Source organism: Yarrowia lipolytica, chromosome 1F, assembly GCF_001761485.1.
Source record: "Yarrowia lipolytica chromosome 1F, complete sequence".
Lineage (NCBI taxonomy): Eukaryota > Fungi > Ascomycota > Dipodascomycetes > Dipodascales > Yarrowia > Yarrowia lipolytica.
The window spans coordinates 3,924,080-3,943,527 of NC_090775.1; the positions used below are offsets into that span (position 1 = coordinate 3,924,080).

The 19,448-nt window shown below is 48.8% G+C and overlaps 8 protein-coding genes and 1 non-coding gene across 9 annotated transcripts, besides 1 other annotated feature; 3 read left to right on the forward strand and 6 right to left on the reverse strand.

Moving 5' to 3' along the window:
• Positions 1-216: 216 nt before the first annotated feature.
• Positions 217-690, forward strand: YALI1_F39242g (uncharacterized protein; the record flags this gene model as incomplete). The annotated part of the gene is made up of 1 exon (XM_506104.4): positions 217-690. The coding sequence occupies one exon, from the start codon at positions 217-219 to the stop codon at positions 688-690; it is 474 nt and encodes a 157-aa protein (XP_506104.2).
• A 289-nt stretch (positions 691-979) lies between these two features.
• On the reverse strand, positions 980-2,077 carry YALI1_F39261g (uncharacterized protein; the record flags this gene model as incomplete). Its single annotated transcript, XM_506105.1, has 1 exon — positions 980-2,077. The coding sequence occupies one exon, from the start codon at positions 2,075-2,077 to the stop codon at positions 980-982; it is 1,098 nt and encodes a 365-aa protein (XP_506105.1).
• Positions 2,078-2,448: 371 nt separating this feature from the next.
• On the reverse strand, positions 2,449-3,129 carry YALI1_F39272g (uncharacterized protein; the record flags this gene model as incomplete). The annotated part of the gene is made up of 1 exon (XM_506106.3): positions 2,449-3,129. The coding sequence occupies one exon, from the start codon at positions 3,127-3,129 to the stop codon at positions 2,449-2,451; it is 681 nt and encodes a 226-aa protein (XP_506106.1).
• Positions 3,130-3,691: 562 nt separating this feature from the next.
• On the reverse strand, positions 3,692-5,047 carry YALI1_F39291g (uncharacterized protein; the record flags this gene model as incomplete). The annotated part of the gene is made up of 1 exon (XM_066094381.2): positions 3,692-5,047. One exon carries the CDS (start codon positions 5,045-5,047, stop codon positions 3,692-3,694), a length of 1,356 nt encoding a protein of 451 aa, XP_065950453.2.
• A 225-nt stretch (positions 5,048-5,272) lies between these two features.
• On the reverse strand, positions 5,273-7,372 carry YALI1_F39314g (uncharacterized protein; the record flags this gene model as incomplete). The annotated part of the gene is made up of 1 exon (XM_506108.3): positions 5,273-7,372. The coding sequence occupies one exon, from the start codon at positions 7,370-7,372 to the stop codon at positions 5,273-5,275; it is 2,100 nt and encodes a 699-aa protein (XP_506108.3).
• A 1,577-nt stretch (positions 7,373-8,949) lies between these two features.
• Positions 8,950-11,628, forward strand: YALI1_F39330g (uncharacterized protein; the record flags this gene model as incomplete). The annotated part of the gene is made up of 1 exon (XM_506109.1): positions 8,950-11,628. The coding sequence occupies one exon, from the start codon at positions 8,950-8,952 to the stop codon at positions 11,626-11,628; it is 2,679 nt and encodes an 892-aa protein (XP_506109.1).
• A 1,222-nt stretch (positions 11,629-12,850) lies between these two features.
• Positions 12,851-13,492, reverse strand: YALI1_F39375g (uncharacterized protein; the record flags this gene model as incomplete). The annotated part of the gene is made up of 1 exon (XM_066094380.2): positions 12,851-13,492. One exon carries the CDS (start codon positions 13,490-13,492, stop codon positions 12,851-12,853), a length of 642 nt encoding a protein of 213 aa, XP_065950452.2.
• Positions 13,493-13,610: 118 nt separating this feature from the next.
• Positions 13,611-13,710, forward strand: YALI1_F39376r. Its single transcript has one exon. It is a non-coding gene; the product is annotated as a tRNA-Leu (tRNA).
• Positions 13,711-13,858: 148 nt separating this feature from the next.
• Positions 13,859-14,128: a sequence feature (Compare to YALI0F31812t, LTRyl1; YALI1_F39382t).
• Positions 14,129-14,364: 236 nt separating this feature from the next.
• On the reverse strand, positions 14,365-18,811 carry YALI1_F39426g (uncharacterized protein; the record flags this gene model as incomplete). The annotated part of the gene is made up of 2 exons (XM_506110.3): positions 14,365-18,564; positions 18,620-18,811. The coding sequence occupies 2 exons, from the start codon at positions 18,809-18,811 to the stop codon at positions 14,365-14,367; spliced, it is 4,392 nt and encodes a 1,463-aa protein (XP_506110.1).
• Positions 18,812-19,448: the final 637 nt, after the last annotated feature.

The window sequence follows — 19,448 nt, forward strand, 5'->3', positions numbered from 1 at the left end:
ATGCCGTCTACACAGTAATACGAGGAGACTGTCTTATCCAATTATCTCCTTAAGTAAATAGTTCTGCACCTAACTCTTGATTAGTAAGCTAACTTGCAGGCTACCACTGTACAATCTCATGCAGACTGGCAAACGCCACCGACATTAGAGTTTCAATGGTGTACTTGTTACAAACGAGACGAACAAAAGCTGGACCAAGATACTCACTAACACACCATGCTGGTGGAAGAACTAGGCCGACAGACGCTCCAGAGTGTGTCTTACAGCAGCACGGGTTCAGGCAGAAAACGGATCGCCACTGCTCAAGATGCAGCCACCCAGTCTTCAACCAAAACTAGAGCTATTGCGAGACGGTTGAACGAGCTAGAGCGTGAAAACTACAACGATTCAGTAAAAATCGAGCCACCACGCGACATTTACTCGCCCAACAACGCAAACAAAAAGGGTACTGCTCTCAAGAAGATTCTGGCGTCGAAAAAGACACTCCAGAACTTTTTTGATGAAGATAGCCAGGGCGCTGAACGATTCCAGTTTGTGGCCTCTTCGACTTCAGCATACCCCAAGCGTCGTCTGTGCACCGTTTGTGGCTACAAGGGGTTTTGTTCCTGCGTGAGATGTGGATTCAGATACTGTTCCAAAACCTGTGAAGAGGCCCACACGGAGACCCGATGTCTGAAGATGTATGCTTAGATGAGAACGACGACTTGTCATTGATACAGCGGCAAGAGATGACTGTCAGCAGGACAGGGCTGATTTATTCTACTACCAGAGACCATGGTTTCGCCTAGCACGATAAACTGTGACTTTACAACTCATGCTAGTTACCATCCTATAAATTCCGGTTACGCGCTATCTACAGGAATGTTTCTGAGGTCAGAAACTCCTTGTAGTTCCAGTTCTCTGCTTTCTTGTCACACCCAACCACCGCCGACACGAACGGTATGTACATTAACTATTTATTAATACTATCCATTTATGGTCACTCTCCCTGAACCTTTATAGTACCCGACTCCTCCAGTCCTTCCTGTCCTTTCAACTCTTTCATTTTCACCAACATAGACGCCTTCCAGTTGTGATAGTCGTTTCTCTTCCTGTAACTATTGAATGCAAAACTGGCGGGAATCATGTTTCCAATACCTGAAAACGACGACTTGGACGTCTGTCGATCAAGCTGGCGTTGAATGACTCCCGGAGCAATGCCACTCTTCTGCTCCAGAATCTTGACCCACATCTGGTCCTTGAGAATAGTCTCAGTCCACCCTATCCACTCCTCAACTCGGTCTTCGGGCATGCCTGCTCGTCGTGTAAGCTGCAGAGCCCTCTGTTTGAACGCCTCGCGCGTGGCTTCTGTATCGGTAAAAGATCTATGCTGAATGTGGAATGCAATGGTCATCAGCAGTCCGAACAGAAGCCCCCATCTGTCCTTGACTAGGGCCCAGTAAAAGTCGAATCCCCGCTGGACGCCCTCCAATGCATGTTTAGGGAATCGCAGCTCCTTTGTAATGAATTCAATGTCGGCTGGCTGTGGATCGTCTTGCTTGGGCCCTCCTTTTCTGGGCGATTTCTGCGGCGACTTTTTCGTCTTTGAAGGTGTATCTGGCAACAGCCCGTCTTCCTCTCCAATCGCCTCGGAATTCAACAGATCCTCCCCGATCACATTGGCGTCACTTCGACCGCTCTCCTGGATGTCCTTCTGCACCTGTCGAGCAGTCCTTGGTGTTTTCGGCGTTCTCTGAGCAACCAATTCGGGGTTCTTCATTGGCGACTTTCTCTTCCGCGGCGTCGAGGGGCCAGGAGGAGCGCCCAGAAGCTCCTCTCGGAACAGTTGGAGAAGCTTCTCGTAAGATCTCGGTGGAACGGGCGGTTGTGATTGCTTGGGTGCCGGCAGTTGCAGCTCAATCAGCAGCTTCTCAATCGCTACATGGGCACACAGAGCCATGCGAGCAGGAGTCTCGTTGGGCTTCATTGGAATTGTCTGAGCCTTGCCCATGAGCGTGGATGCGAGATTTGTCACCTCCCTTGGAATCGGAACGTTTCCCACCAGCTTGACAATCTCCGCGTTGATTTGTTGGTTCATGGTGAGTGTACTGTTGCGTCACATCCAACTTTTCAGATTGTCCCGTTCTTGTATTAAACTATTAGAGTTTGGGTGGATAACACTGATCAGGATATGATAAAAGTTCGTATGTAGGAGCCAAGTAGGAGTGATAGGGACATGCCCTACGGTATGTAGATAACTCATAGTTTTGTCTCACTTGTAACTATATACAGGTAGTCAATTTCCGTATCATCCTCCTCAGCATGTCCACCATTATCTATTATTATATGTAAAGATTGTTCCACCGTTAATTAAACCGTACCTGTTCTCTCTCACTCTGGGCTCTCTGTTTTGTTTTGTTTTGAGTCGCGTTGTTTTGTTTTTATGACCATTAGCTTGCTGGTCGTCTCCTAACTGAACCACTTCAAGATGTAATAGAAACACACGAGCATGAAGACGATGCCTCCGTAGAAAAACCGTTTGTCCTGTCGTGCTCTCTTCTCCACCATCTTGATGGTCTCTCGAGACAGACCCAGAGTCTCGGCCACAGACCGCATCTTCTTTCCGGTGCTTCTCAAAATGTCGCTCTGCTCCTGCAAGTCGCCCAGAGCAGCCATTCCCTGCTCAATGAATGAGTCGAGCTGCTGGCCCACCTGGTTCAGAGACGACTGTTCCCTTTGCATGCCCTCTTCTCGTGTAAGATCTGTGTAGGTCGGCTGAATCGGCACGTCTCGGTTCACGTTTCTGTTTCGCGACTCGCCGTAAGGGTTGTCTCCAAACAGCGCCGTTTTGTTCTCCTCTAGCGTTTTCTCTTCTCGGGCCGATCTGAGGTTCTTGAACTCGCTTCGTGCGTCGGCCAGCTCTTCACGAAACCGAGCCAGACGTGCCTCAGCCTTTTCCTTCTTCTCCTTGTTGTGTTCCTTGTTGATAATTTCCGAATAGTCGTCCAGGGTTCGGCTGAAGGAGGTCATGGTAGCCGAAATCTGGCCTTGTAGCGACATGGGCGCCCCTGCGGGGTTGGCGGAGAACTCGGACAGGTCCTTCTTTAAGCTGGCATTCTGCTTCACCAGATGGTTGTGAATCGCGTTCATGGTGAAAGTAGCTAGTTTGCGGTACGAGCCCTCGTTGTTTGTTAGATGACGTGTTAGGTTGGTGATGTATCTCCAAGGTGTGAGTAGTTCCAACAACCTAAACTTTTATTGTTGTGGTTGGCACAATGTGATGTGCACGGGATGCACTGCTTTCGGAGTCAGGGGTACAAAAATGGATTTATGGAAAGTATGGCGAGGTTTTTGGAGCTGAACTACAAGTAGAGGTTTAGATAGCGCAAGAATTTTTTCAAGGGGCCGTTAATAGGACAACGTGCTTTTTTTTTCTTTTTCCCCTGCATACAAGTACCAGGTGGAGCTGAGTCCAAGTAAACATCTACTAAACTTTGAACTAGCTGCTCGTTCTTAACAAGCTTCAGGCTGTAAATTGTACAAATGCAGAAGAAAAAAAAAGTTGGCTACGAGGGCATCACAACTCATCAATAATAGATAGCTATGCAGCTATACAAGCAGGTTCGTACCCGCTCATAAGCAAGCCCGCAAGCTTGCTCACTCTCCCCTTCTTCCGTGAAGACTCTATTAGCTATGTACAAATAATTCTCCCTTAAGTAACGTACTTTCGAGAGTAAGCGACCTTCTTGTCGAGAGTGCTCATTCGGCCCTTTCGCCACATAATGACAAGCATGACGGTGGTAAACACACACACGCCGTACCAGGTGGCAATATACTGTAAATGGGTGTTTCGAAGATCGACCTTGGGCAGCTTTCCAATGGGCACTCCATGGTTCATCATATGGGACTCGGTGACCCACTCGTGGCCTCCGAGGCGCATGTTGAGCTCCTCCTCCAAGTAAATGTTCTGAGCTCCGGTGAACTTGGACATTGTCGGAATGTCCATGAAGTTGTAGATTCGGACACTGGGGGAAGTTGGGGAATCGGGAGTGAACATGTTCTTGAGAGGAACAGGTCTGAGCAGACAGACGAGAGAAACCTCGCCCTTGGGCAGAGCGAGAGGGTCTCGTTTCTTTTGGTCCGCCATCTCCTTGGAAATCCAGCCTCGCTTAATCAGCAGCTTGGATCCACCGGTCTTAGATCGGTCGAGAGGAGTCACAAGGAAGTAGCCCTCGACAGAGTCCTTCATTCGAGGTCCGACCAGGAACTCTTCATCGTGGCACAGTGTACCAGTAACCACCACCTTTCGGTACTCAAACTCTCTCTCCAGAACCTCCTGGTCCTCGGTAATGTGTCCAGGCAGGGGCAGAGGCTCCTGGAGAAGTCGGTTCTCACAATCGGCAATCTTGTCCACCTTCCACTGCAGACGTTTGACTTGCCATGTGCCAAGGTAGCCCGAAATGATAGGCATGAGGGCACAAAGACCGAGGAAGACAAAACGCTTTCGGTTCTTCTTCTGTGATTGCGGCTCTGGCTCGTCGCTCTCCAGCTCGTTAGCTCCAGACTGCTTCTTCTGCTGCTTAGGTTCTTCACTGTTGGTGTTGAACATGTTTTTGTTGTTAAGCAGAGCGCTTCTGGTCGAAAACTGTCGAGAGGCACATTGAGGGGTCAGTGTAGTGAAGGCAGGAGCTGTGGTGGAAATCCTTCCAATGCGGCTAGCGCCATATCGAGCCACTCTGAGAACTTGCATTGTTGATGAGGAAAAGTGGCTAAGTTTCGATATAGAATTGAGTATCTGCACGTTGTGCTGACTAAGTGTGGCTAGTTTGGGAGATTGTGGCGCAGTAGCCAATCGGCGAACATGATGCGGAACATGTTTGAGCGCACTAAACCACATTAAAAGTACTGAGACAGATACTATAAGATTCATGGAATTATCCCTTGTACTGTACGTATACTTGCACCTGCTATATTCGCCACAGATTAGGACGGAATTGGAGTTTTTAGTATGTGGTCTACGATTGTGCTGTTTGTCCACTTCACAACTACCCTCTGTGCTGAGTAGCATATGTCATGGTGGCATCTTCCGGCTGTGTTTGTCTCTGTTACATAACACTGTCTGGCTTTCGAAGCTCGAAGAGTTGGCCAATCCCTAATGGTGTGGGCGCTCGGAGCTTCTGCTACTTGTAGCATACTGTAGCTCACTGTGGTCCTAACTGCATCTACTATGACCCTCTACATTCCATTACTGTATACCAAATGCAAATAAATAATTATTTATGTAACCACCTAACTATCCCTGGAATAAGGCAGGATAGGTATTATGTAACCAGTTGAGATACTGCTGCTCAAGCTGAGGAGTGTACTTTTGCTTAGCCTCCAGCAGTTCAATCTCGTTAGTCCGAGGACCCAGTGTCTTGGTCCATCGACCCTTCACACTGCTGGAGTCGTGATGAGTGTACTTCTCTGCAAACGGCTCATATGAGCTATAAGATCCACGTTTTGAGGGGTCCAAGTCACAGACAAAGGCCTTGATCGCCAGGTCGTCCAGATCTGTGTACGGAATTCGCACCCGAGGCTTGGGTCCCGTCGTTCGTTGAGCCTTGTGCATGATCTTGGCAAAGACATCACTCACAGAAGCGCCTTCAATGACAGGAGCATTGAGGGCTATATCACGTAAATTCTCGTCGGCTTCCAGCTTCGAGAGACGAGTTTGCAGGGAGAATTCTGTGTGTCCAATCATCGCGGTGAGCTGGTCAAAGAGCTCCTTGCGAGGAATAGCCAGTTTCTTGGCTGTTTCTGAAGTTTCCAGGAGCAGTCTATCCTTGGAAGGGTTGAACTTGTCCCGTGGTCTTCCCTTCTTCCCTCCCTGGAGAGAATGCTTGCCGCGGCGTCTCGGCTGTATCGGCAGAAACTCGTCATCGAACTCGCCACGAGTTGAATGCTCGTTCTCCTCGTCGTCTCCATGATCGTATGCGTATTCTCCTTCATCTTCTTTGACAGCGACTTGATCCCGGCTGTTGTTTTGATGTTCATTTTGGTGTCCATTCCCCTTTCTGTCCTGCCCGTATTCATCATCACTGTAGTGGTCAGAGTCGCTCTGGACAAAGAACTCTGCCTGTCGCTCTCGGGAAAACTCGGTTTCGAACCCGTCATCAAATCCGTCGTCTTCATCCAGCAACACTCGGCGTCGTCTACGAGCTTCGCTGGGTTGTTTGGTGGGTGACTTCGGTGGCTGAGAGGCCCTCGTTGATAGTTTGGGCGCCTCGGCTGGAGTCTTGGAGAGAGATCTGCTTGATCTTGTTTTTGTAGGAGTCGCTTCTCGGTCGGATTCTGACTCGGAACCATCTACAGGTTCGTCCTCTGTTTCCCCTTTATTGCCGAGATGATCTGGGGCGGTCTCAAACTGTTCCTCATCCTTTTCAAACTGCTCCTCAGCTTCGTAGAACTTGTCATTCTCGTGCCTCTTGGGTTCTGGTTTCACAGACTCCTGGCTTTCTTGAGTGTGTGATCCAAAATCATCATCAGAGTCTGAAATCTCCTCGACCTTTCGGATCCTTTTGTTGCGATAGGTTCGGATTGAAGGTTGAGTAATAGACACTCTCTTGCGAGGAGACTTCTTGAGAGAAGGCAGTATCGATTCCGAAACTGAGTCAGGAATCGATTCTTCTTCTCTCTGTCCTTCCTGTTCAGATTCCTCCGACTCGTTTGTGGTGTTGGAGTTGTCAGAACCGTCAGGACCGTCAGAGTCCGAGTCCTGGCCCGATCCCTTTCCCTCTCCCGAGTCCGAGCCCGAGTTGTCAGAGCTGTCGGACTCATCAATCTGGGAAGCTGTGACGTCAGTCACCTCTTTTTTCACGTTCACTGTTTTACCTTGGGGTTCCGACTCTTGTTCTTCCTCTGACTCCTCAGAGTCACTCTGATCGTTCTGTTCGTCCTCGGGCTCCGTGACCTTAGATTCCTTGTTCACAGGTTGGAATGGGTTATCGTCTCCACCTTCCTCGTCATCCTTATCAACGGCTAACGTATCGTCCACCGTCTCAACACGTATTCCCTTACTCCTTCTCCTCTGTTGTCTGACCATGGCCTTGAACCGTGATGCACTGCTCTGATACTTCGCCGATGCGAACTTAGAGGGAGTCTCCAGAATAGCAGCACGCGCCAGCGAAGGTGTGCTTCGCAGCTTATTGAGAATGGTGCGGTCATGAAACTCCAACGTAGGGTACATTTGCTTGTGATGGGCCATCTCGCGCTTGGCACAGATGTTGATGGTGTCTCGAGACGGGGCGAGCACCTCGACTCCGGGAATAGCTGCGATCACCGCCTCGCGGTTTTTGGTTCCTGGAGAAACGTAAAACTCGTGCTCTTGTTGTAAATGCGGTCGCGGCGTCATGTGTCGGAGCAGCCGGCGTATATCCAAGGTCGACTGTAGTACGATCACTGGTACGGGTACCGTAATTGGAGATGTTGTTGTGGTGTATCGCTTCTAAACAGAGTTCGAGAGCTAGTCTAATGGCACGCTTTGACTAAACATTCTACAGTAAGTGCAAGTAGCTACAGTAGATACTACAATATCAAGCTAACTTGTAGTAATTGAGCCGGTGCTGTCGTTTTCGTGTCATGAAATTAGGCACGGTCAAAACCCATTGCCATGGAAACAGTGGCGAGACACAGCACAGTTTGGACTATGGAAAACAGTTCAGACGCAGCTGCTCAATTAGCTATTGCTTGACTATAGACTGACTGACACTCCGGAAGCAGATAAATTCCTACAGCATAGTCCCACGGCTCTCCTTGCCCGTACAGACACCCATGCCTATTATACAATGCACGTCACAATGTAGACTTGGGTGGCGTCGTAGATGCACAACAATGGAGACGGAGCGTGTCGAGCAGTGTCAATCGCGTGTACGAAGCGCGTTATAGAGAGGGTGTCGGATGGTTGCCACTACAAGTATAGTGGATACACTACAAGTACCCAAAGATGGGTTGGCTGGTCATCTCATCGAAGATTGCGGTCCTGGCTAACAATAGCTGATCTGCAAATGTCTTGTGGCCATAACTGAGAACACAATGGTCTCGTACCTAACCGTTTTATGGTCCAAGGCTGTACAAGCTGGTGTGGACAATGGAGCACCATATAGAAATTATAGCGGCAAAGAAGGTGTCCGTGCCATAGAAACAAGCGTACCAACGGCCACAGCAGCGACACAATCAACAGCAGCAGCCGACAACAAGGACTACTTGTAGGTTGATAGTCGGCTTCCGCAGCGATAAGTTATTTAGACCGAATTAGGCATTGTTATGGAATGTGTGGGTCGCAGACAATGGAGCTGCACGTTGGCTTCACTTCCTTTTGGATGTGCACAGCTCCAAATTGTTGTTGCTGCACGCTTTTTTCGTGCAGAATAATATAGGGTTCCCCGATTTGGATGCTAAATGACGATGCGCGTCACTTTTAGCGCGCGTTGAAGGGAGAACGATACAGCATGTGCGTGTAGGACGAGAGACGGATAATATAAAAGAGATATTGCTTAGCTATTGTTTTAATTGAATTTTCTGTCATTTTCTTATAGTAGTCATATAATTTTTTCTTGGAAAACCACTGATTTGCACAAACTAACGCGTGATCAAAACACGAAAAGAGCTGTAAATGAAAATCATTTATAATTGAGTTCGACGCGGTGGCAACCGTGACCAACAGGATCCAAACACCAGTATAGGAGGTGATAAAGAGGAGCTGTTGATAAGGAGAAAAACGGATATGATACGAATGATTTTTTGCAACGTCTACTGATATGTCATTTCCCATCTTTGCTTTTCTTTCACCCCTTTATCACGACCCATTTCAGTAACCTGCACCTTGACCCTAAACCAAGGGAGGGAACCTAATTCCGTCAAATATATAAGATACGTGTCTCCCTGTGCAAGCGTGTTTTCCTCTCTCCTTTTGCATACCCATCCCCCATCATGTCCAAGCTCTTTGTCATCAAGCGAGACGGCCGCAAGGAGTCGGTCCAGGTCGACAAAATCACTGCACGTATCAAGCGTCTGTGTTACGGCCTCGACCCTGACCACGTCGACCCTATCCAGATCACCCTCAAGATTGCATCCGGTATCTACGAGGGTGTTAGCACTATCGAGCTCGACAACCTGGCTGCCGAGACAGCCGCCTACATGACCACTCTGCATCCTGACTATGCGATTCTGGCTGCCCGAATCGCTGTGTCCAACCTGCATAAGCAGACCAAGAAGCAGTTCTCGCAGGTGGTTTACGACTTGTACCACTACGTGAACCCCCGAAACAAGAAGCACTCGCCCATGGTCTCCAAGGAGCTGTACGACACCGTGCAGGCCAACGCCGACGAGCTCAACGGCGCCATTCTCTACGACCGAGACTTCACCTACAACTACTTTGGCTTCAAGACCCTGGAGCGAGCATACCTGCTGCGAGTCAACGGTGCTGTTGCCGAGCGACCCCAACAGATGATCATGCGAGTCTCTGTCGGTATCCACGGCGACAACATTGCCCGGGCCATTGAGACCTACAACTATATGTCTCAGAAGTACTTCACTCACGCTTCCCCCACTCTCTACAACGCCGGAACTCCCCAGCCTCAGATGTCGTCGTGTTTCCTTGTCAACATGAAGGACGACTCCATCGACGGCATCTACGATACCCTCAAAACCTGTGCTCTGATTTCCAAGTCTGCCGGCGGTATCGGTCTGTCTATCCACAACATCCGAGCTACTGGCTCCTACATTGCTGGAACTAACGGAACCTCCAACGGTATCGTGCCCATGCTGCGTGTCTATAACAACACCGCCCGATACGTTGATCAGGGAGGCAACAAGCGACCTGGTGCCTTTGCAATGTACCTTGAGCCCTGGCACGACGATATCTTCGAGTTCTGCGAGCTGCGAAAGAACCACGGAAAGGAAGAGATTCGAGCCCGAGACCTGTTCCTGGCTCTGTGGATCCCCGACCTGTTCATGGAGCGAGTCGAGCAGAACGCTGAATGGACCCTGATGTGCCCCAACGAGTGCCCCGGTCTTGACGACGTCTATGGTGATGAGTTTAAGCAGCTGTACGAGCAGTACGAGAAGGAGGGCCGAGGCCGACGAACCATCCCTGCCCAGAAGCTGTGGTACCACATTCTCGACTGCCAGACCGAGTCCGGCAACCCCTTCATGCTGTACAAGGACTCCTGCAACCGAAAGTCCAACCAGAAGAACCTCGGAACAATTAAGTCTTCTAACCTGTGCTGTGAGATTGTAGAGTACTCTTCTCCTGATGAGGTCGCTGTCTGCAACCTGGCTTCCATCGCTCTGCCCACTTTTGTTACTCGAGACGACACCAACTCGTTCTACGACTTCAAGAAGCTGCACGACATTGCCAAGGTCATTGTGCGAAACCTCAACGCTATCATCGACCGAAACTACTACCCGGTCCCCGAGGCCAAGAAGTCTAACATGCGACACCGACCCATTGCTCTGGGTGTCCAGGGTCTGGCCGACACCTTCATGGCTCTACGACTCCCATTTGAGTCCGAGGAGGCCAAGAAGCTCAACATCCAGATCTTCGAGACCATCTACCACGGAGCTGTCGAAGCCTCTTACGAGATGGCTCTTGAGGACGGTGCCTACGAGACCTTCCAGGGCTCCCCTGCCTCCAAGGGTGACCTCCAGTTCGATCTCTGGAACGTGACTCCTTCCGAGCTGTGGGAGTGGGACGATCTCAAGGCCAAGATCATGAAGACTGGTATGCGAAACTCGCTGTTGGTCGCTCCCATGCCCACTGCCTCCACTTCCCAGATTCTTGGTTTCAATGAGTGCTTCGAGCCCTACACTTCCAACATTTACTCTCGACGAGTTCTTGCTGGTGAATTCCAGATTGTCAACCCCTGGCTGCTCAAGGACCTGGTTGAGGTTGGCCTGTGGAACGAGACCATGAAGAACCGAATTGTTGCTGACAACGGATCCGTGCAGAACATCCCCAACATTCCCCAGGAAATCAAGGACCTGTACAAGACCGTGTGGGAGATTTCTCAGAAGCGAATCATTGAGATGGCCGCTGACCGATCCCCCTTCATTGACCAGTCTCAGTCCCTCAACATTCACATCAAGGACCCTACCATGGGCAAGCTCACCTCCATGCACTTCTACGGCTGGAAGAAGGGTCTCAAGACAGGTATGTACTACCTGCGAACCATGGCTGCTGCTGCCCCCATCCAGTTCACCATTGACCAGGAGGCTCTCAAGACCATTGACTCCAGCACCGCCAAGGCCATGCTCAACAAGAAGCCCTACCAGGAGATCAACTCCATGGCCAACTTGCGGTCCATCGAGGACAAGATTGCCAAGATTGATCTGAATGGAGGCAACAAGGAGAACAACGTCATGGAGCTGATCCGAGAGTCCCAGGAAAAGAAGGAGGCTGAGAAGGAGGCCAAGCGAGTCCCTGCTCCCGTGGCTGAGACCAAGGAGGAGACCCAGGAGGAGACCAAGCCCGTTGAAAAGCCTGCTGCTGCTGAAGACAAGCCTGCCGAGGACTCCCCCATCGCCAAGTCTGAGTACGACATCTATGCAGACAAGGTTCTGGCCTGCTCTCTGGCCAACCCCGAGTCTTGTGAGATGTGCTCTGGTTAACTTTTGTTATGTTATATATATAACTTGCTATTTAATGATAATGATAATGATAATTTGTGACAGGTAAAAAAACAGTAAAAGCTACAAGTACGATAGATAGTGGAGCTGGCTTTTTAAGTACAGTACAAGTCGGAGGAGAAGGAGAGGTTCGAATGGTACAGTACATACTCACCTTTTGTTTGGGATATTGGAACCATCTTAAACTTAACTAACTGCTTGAATATCTCAACTATTTTATATTTCATAAATGTCACCAATACAGCTTCTACAGATCTTAATCCAAGACGAGAAATATTCATTAGAGGTCCAACTGACACTTAATCGGTTAATTCACCATTATATTGCTGATAAATAATTTTTTTCGCAGAATTTTCGAAGTTTTTCAAATTATAAACCTCTATTCCTGACTGCTTCAATGTAAGAGATCAAATCGACTCATAAGGTGTGCTAGGATTAGTCATCGAGTGATCTCTTACTAGAGAAAGAGTGAGACGTCCTTTAGGACGTCTGGAGGATGTCACGTGCCTCGCACGTGACCTTGAGGGGTTACCCGGATGTTAAGGGTTACCCTGTGATGCAGGGGGACTGTATAAGTAGGATATTACGTTGTATTTTAATGAATCAAGTTTATTGCCAACAACTTCCGGAGTACAAGTGGTACTCCGTAGCAGACCAGCGGTCCCCGCTTTTTTTTTTTTTTTATTCTAATGATTCATTACAGCTTATATACCTAGTAAAGCCGGGTTATTGGCGTTCAATAAAACATACACTTTCTGAATCTTTGCGATTTGCGCTGCGGGGCGCTGTCGGTTGGTTTGTCGATTCATGGCATTCTGAGTTGAACTGCTGACTAAGACGGATCTGGTTTCTGACATACATGTAATCCGCGCCGATGGTTTAGTGGTAAAATCCATACTCGAGGTTGTTTAAATTTTTTTCTCATAATAGATCGTAGACGGTGTAATTCGGATAGGGGATCATGAATATGAATCGTAATGTGTCGTGTTTTGAGTCTTCGCGCCATCGGGGAGAGTTGAAGCTCGGTGTTTGGTTGTTTTTTTTTTTTTTTTTTTTTTTTTGTTTTTTTTTTTTTTTTCATAATTCCATTAATCTGAGACGTCAGCGTGTGTATATTTAGCGTGAGGCAGACCTCCACGAGTACGTCATGTGGTAACCAGCCATCGTAATAATGCTCCTAGAGTAGAAAACAACTTTCGGCAACTCATTCCTCTTTCCGCGCTTTCGGCCTCAATAGGCCACGATTCACATGTCGCGACGATATGCTGGCAGAAGCTCCGGGTGAACAAGTGGAGCGAAAGTCTCGCTGGACCACGGGGTCAGTACCCACTAGGCCAGTTTTTCGCATAGCTCGCTCGAACTGCCACAAAGCATGGGCGAGCTCTCTAATGTAGTTCAGCGGGCCGTCCTTGGCTTCCAGTAAGATCCAGTCCGCCATCTTTGATGGAAGGGGGACACCAATCTTCTGGCAGATGGCCTTGGACGCTGGACAATTGACAAAAAGGTGCTCATGGAGGTAGTTCTTCTGTTTGAAGAGTTGACAAGAACTACATCCAAGGTCTCTGTACTGGACAGATCTTGATCTAGGGTACCACCGGGTGAAGGGGAGGCGGTTCAGCCGCAACATGTGTAGCGTAGCAGCGCTCTTATCATCACGTCGGTAGTGCTTGCTCAGGAACTGATTTGTCTTAAGCCAGTGTAGGTGGTTCGGATCAAGCTCGGATGGCAGTGTCTCCAACCAGTGCTTGTTCTTCATGACCTTGAAACGATCTCGCCAGCTATCCTTTGCCACCTTGACAGGGACATCGATTTGCGACTCGAGATATGCAACTTGCTCCCGAGACATGGTTGCGATCGGGTTTTCACGGCGTTGGCATTCGAACAGGTCAACTTTCGTCCTCTCCGCTGGTCTGAGCTGAACGACTGACTAAACTGGATCTGGTTTCTGACAATTCAAAAAAACGGGCAACCTGGCCGAGCGGTCTAAGGCGCCAGGTTAAGGCTAACACCTTAACGAATATCCTGGTCTCTTCGGAGGCGAGAGTTCGAATCTCTCGGTTGTCATTTTTTCATTGTAGTTCAATCACTCGAATTTTCCTTCATTTTCGAGGGTATGTTTTTGCTGCTCATCTTCTGCATATTTCGTTGTTCCAATTTTGAATTGATGCGTCTCCCAATGAGCTTAAATTCACATGAAAAATAGAAGTGTCTCTATTGAAGATCAGAAGTATTATTGATGTGATATAGTTAATTAACAACTTACAACCCCTTTCTAGGGACCCGACGTTCCGATAGTAGCACACACCAGAAGGGTGTGTGCTTGCTCATTCACCAGAAAAGAGATTCTAGATCAGTGGATAAAATCTACAGGATGGACATCTTGTCTACGACCCAGCTGATTCCTCTCATCACTATGTGGTGACATCTCATCATTATGTGAGGAATTAGCCAGGTATTACCCCACCGGGTATTACCTTTAACAGTCTCTACCAGCAAAAAATAGTTGGCACAGAGAAGTAAAAAAGAATGGACGACACCGGTGTCAAACTGGTGATCTCGTGCATGCTAGCCCATGTGATTACTAACTACTTGTTCATTTTCTTTTTCATTTCAAGTATATACCACATCTACAGTAATACATTGAGTGTGTTGATATCGCATATTCATGACCATGTTAAATATATTCAAAACTACCTGCGCAAGTACATGCACTCTTTTTTACAACTCCTCTCCGCCCTTGCTTCGGTTAACAAGCGAGTAGAAAAAGGAGTCCTCGTTCTTGAGCAGATTCTCGGGTGTATCAAACTCAACGACCTTTCCAGCATCCAGAACCATGATGCGGTCACTATCCATGACAGTGTTGAGTCGATGGGCAATCGTGAGAATGGTTCTATCCTTGAACTCACGTCGGATCGTTTCCTGGATCAACTTGTCGGTCTCGTAGTCTACTGCAGCAGTAGCCTCATCCAGGACAAGAATGGGCGAGGGGTTGAGAAGAGCTCGGCCGAGGCACATAAGTTGTTTCTGACCCAGCGACAGGTTGCTACCTCCGTCGTTCAGCTTGGTATCCAGTCCATCATGCTCGTCCACATACTTTTTGAGAGACGAGTGCTCCAGGACCTCCAGCAGCTGCTCGTCGGTGAACTTGCCCGCAGGATCCAGGTTGCCCTTAATGGTTCCCTCGAACATTTGGGCATCCTGGGGAATAATAGAGAGACGGGATCGGAGATCCTCAAGACCAAGCTTGGAAATGTCTTCTCCATCGATGATAATAGCTCCGTCTGTGGCCTCGATGATCCGGAACAGCGCCATTGTGAGAGACGACTTTCCAGCACCGGTTCGGCCGACAACGCCAATCTTTTCTCGCGGGTTGATGGTGAAGGAAATCTCTTTGAGCACAGGATCGAGATTGGCCCGGTACTTGGTGGAGTAGTCGGAGAAGGTGATCTTACCTTCGTTGGGCCAATGGGCAGCAGGCTCCTTGGCCTTGAGAGGAGCCTCGGGCTCGATGTTGCAGTACTCGTTGATACGCTCAAGCACAACTGACTCCTGTTCCACGGTGATGGCAGTTCGAACCACTTCACTGAGACTCTGAGAGATGGTAGAGGCGTAACTCATTGCCAGACCAACGAGGCCGGCAGAAAGAGCTTTCCAGTGCAGAGTGCCGACAAGAGACAGGCCAGAGGCGAGAAAGATTGCAACACCGATGGCACTTAGACGCAATGAGAGCCACTGCTGAAGAGAGGCCATCAGGAATCGTGCCTTGGTTCTAGCGTCGATTCTAGCAGTACTCTTGGTAGCAAAGTACCTGGGCTTGCCAAAGGCTCGAACGGTAGTCAGACCGGTGAGAGTCTCCTGGAAATGAGAAATGACAGGAGACATCGCGGCAGCAGACAACCGTCGAGCTTCCCGAGAAGTAGCCAGGTAGTACTGCTGGATGATTCTGTAGAGATATAGAGCGGGGACGATAACAAGAAGAGTGGAGGGAGAGGTGAGTACAATGACACACAGTGTGCTGAACGATTGAATGAGAGAATTTGAGAACGACACAATGATCCAGGTCATCATCCAGTCAATCTTGCCGATATCCTGAGAGAATCGTGAAGTCAGACGTCCCAGAGGAGTTGATTCAAAGAAGGACATAGGGGCTCGAATAACAGCCTTCAGCATCTTCTCGTGGAGAACTCTAGAAGCTCTGAGAGATCCAAAGGTGTCCCAAGAAATAGAACCAAGCACATCAAATAGAGCTGCAAGAACGCCAATAGCTAAGTATCCAAGCACAAGTTGCATATCGTTCAGATCAATCTTGTCGCTGCCCCACATGGCCACCCAGTATGTACTGATAATAGCCATTCCAGAGCCAAACATGGTGAAGGACACGTAGAGGATAATGTTGTGCCATCCGGCAGCAGAAAAGTAGCCCTTGTAAAGCTGGACGATGTTTGCGGCCCCACTGGTGTTGACCTCGCCCTCCACACGAGTTCGTCGGTTGTCGTTAGCACCAAGCGTGAGAATCGAGAAGTGGGAAACGGAGGAAGCTCTTCGGAGTGTAGAAAAAGATTGCTTCTTGAGCTGCTGCTCAGCAGAAAGATCTTCAATAGAAGAGCCTACCTCGGTGTCCTCTCCATCTGCTTCCTCGTTAATTCCTTCTGTCTTCTTATCACCGGCAGCGGTCTGGAATTCGTCAACCAGCTTCTTCACTTTGCCGTTCTCCTGAGACATGAGTTCAGCAAACTCTCCAGACTCAACAAAGGTCTTGTCCTCAATCAGATGAATGGTAGAGGCGTGTCGCAACAGATTGACGGTGTTGGTCGCCATAATGACTGTCTTGGTCTTGAGCAAACCGTCAGGTCCAAACACATGCTTAATCAGATGGGCCTGGACATGTTCATCGACAGCAGAGAGGGGGTCGTCGAAGAGGAGAACACTGGCACGAGAATACACAGCTCGAGCAATCGCAATACGGGCCTTCTGGCCACCCGACAAAGAAATACCCTTCTCGCCAACCTCAGTCATATCTCCATCAGCAAGAAGCTCCATGTCTCGAGTAAGAGCACATGCTTCAATGACAAGATTGTAGAACACGGGGTCCTCTCGAGATCCAAATAGAATGTTGTCTTTGACGGTCGCATTTAGAATCCAGGGCACTTGAGAGAAGTAAGCAACGGAACCAGTCGTCCAAGAAGAGCCCTCCTTGGTAAACAGTTCACCGAGAGTAGCCATCAGAGTAGCTGTCTTTCCAGCGCCAACCTTTCCAATGATGCATACCATGTTACCCTTCTTGGCACTGTAAGTAATGTTCTCCAGAGCGACATTCTCAAACTTGGAGTCCCAGCAGAAAGTTCCGTGGACGTTCACGGGAGTCTCGGCAGAAGAATCGTCAGCATGGGCCTCAGTATCCTCTTGAACGTTGAATTTTTCGACCTCAGTGAGACCCAGAAACCGGTTGATCTTATCTAGGGCAATCCATGCCTGAATGATGAATTGGATAATGTAGGGAATGTTAATGAAGGGCTCCAGAAGTCGTCCAAACAGGTTGAGAGCAGGAATGGCACTGGCAGCAGAAAGGGGAAGGTGCTGGAACAGGACAATAAAGGCAAAAGCTGCGGTAGACGAAAAGTAGGTGGAACTATTGAAGAGGAAGTTCTCGACAGCAGTGAGGTAGGTCATATAAAGCACCACTCCAAGCTCGTCCTCATTTCGGACCTTTTCAACTTTCTTGAAAAAGGTACTCTCCCATCCGTACAGCTTGACAGATTTCATGTTAGACAGGAGCTCGTTGGTTAAAGTATATCGAGACTCACTGACCTTTTGTAACTTGAGGTACAGAGTCATCTTCATCTTGGAGATGAGGGCGGTTATGGGCACCACAACCAACATGGCAGCCATACCCACCCACATGGCGTTTCCAATCATACTGTACATGGTAGTCCAACAGATGACAATCTGCAGAGGCAGAGACCAGACTGTGTGAATGTAATCAAGACAGTTTGACAACGAAGTGACGTTGTTGGAGAGAATATTGACAAGCTCACCGATAGAAGTCTCAGCCACAGCAGAAGGAGCCAGTTTGAGGGCCTTCTCGTGAACAGCCTGACTAAGGGAAGTCTGGAACCGCAACTTGAGGTTCAGAGTCATGAGCGACTTTCTGTTATCGAGTACGGATCGCATAATCATCACTGTAGCGGCAACAATGACGATAGACAGACCCTGGGAAAGCGGAGCCTTGTTTTCATTGTATCTTCCGACAAAGAGGATGAGCTGCTTCAAAAGCAGAGGCTGCACAAAGGGAGCGGCAGTGCAGAAGACCTGTAGACAGGTTATTTTCAGATAGTCCAGCCCGTAAATGCTGGCCAGAGTCAGGAGCACAGAAGGGAACTTCTCCGTCTTCTTCTCCTTGTACGCCTGGATCTTATCGTCCCAGATCTGGCTGAATTCATCGTAAATGTTCTCTGTGAGCAGCTCTCTGGGAGGTTTGGGGATGTGTCCTAGCTTAAGAGTCTCCTTGTTGCCCAGGTCGAGAATGGGAGCCACATAGCTGTATGTGAGCTTGGATAGGAAGTTGGAATCGTCGTAGTAAGCTGGTTCGGAGGAGGGAGTGTATCTGGCCTCCAGAATGAAACTGAAGAGGCCGAGGAAGCCGAGAGATACCACAGCAAAAATGTAAGGTGATCCCACAAATCCTCGCACAAAGAATCCATAAATGGCTATAGAAGCCTCGATGATCTCGAGGCCCCAGAAGGTCAGAACGGCTGTGCTGGCAACCTGGCGTTTCTCAAACTCGAGCTTTTGGATTAACAGCACGATAGTGGTACCCACAGCGAGGATTAGAGGTGACCAGAACCGCAGGTCGTTGTGGCCAAACTGCTGAAGCAGCGGAATGGCGAGCGCAACCGCAATCTGCAGAATGGTGATGATCTGTGTTAGTACGAAATTAGTAGTGAAGTACCAAGGGTTGTATTGCGATACTCACCTGCTTGAGATTGTAATCCCATAGGGCTGGTCGTTTGCCTGGAAGTTTCGATAAGTTATAGAGACCGGGAGCTCCGAACAAAATGGCGATCGCACCAGGTAGAATGAAAAGACCGTTTTGAGACAAACAGGGCGAGAGATCGTAGTACCGTGTGAGCAGTTGCCACCCTTCGGGGTCTGTACAATACGACATTGTACTTGTTGTTGCTTGTATCTGTCTGGATGATGGGACTGCTGGGAAGATTTATAAATATAGTCTCTGCACACAACTGACTGCCGTGCTGCAGCTTCGGTAAAATTAAGGTTTCACTAACACGACCTGTGCGAGAAACGAAGGGAGGATAAACCGCGTGTTTCAGGTGATGGCGGTGATTTTGAGCCACAAACGTATTTAGTAAGATTCTCCAAAGTTTTTGATTCTTTTTGAATCGTCGTATTCCCCCTTTAAACCCATCTTCTATCTCCTCAAAGTCGACAAGTGTTGGCCATCAAACCTAATCATACATCAATGGGTCTTATCACCGACACTGACGAATGATTCCGTGAAAGCTGCGGATGGATGATAACTGCGGTTATTTGTGCGACAAAAAAAGTATCCACAAATTACAGACTAGTCGAGAAGCATATAGAGGAGTTTCCGGCGTCTGTGCGTTCAAATTCCTCCTCCTTCGGACTCCGATCCACGTTGAAAAGAGCCACTGACCGCGTCGTCGCTTTGGTGAGACAATCAGCCACACTAACCGAAAATCGGTGCCGTGTGCCTCTTATCAATAATTATAAGTACAGTAAGTACACTGTACATACTGTAACGTCGGCACTTAAACCCATAC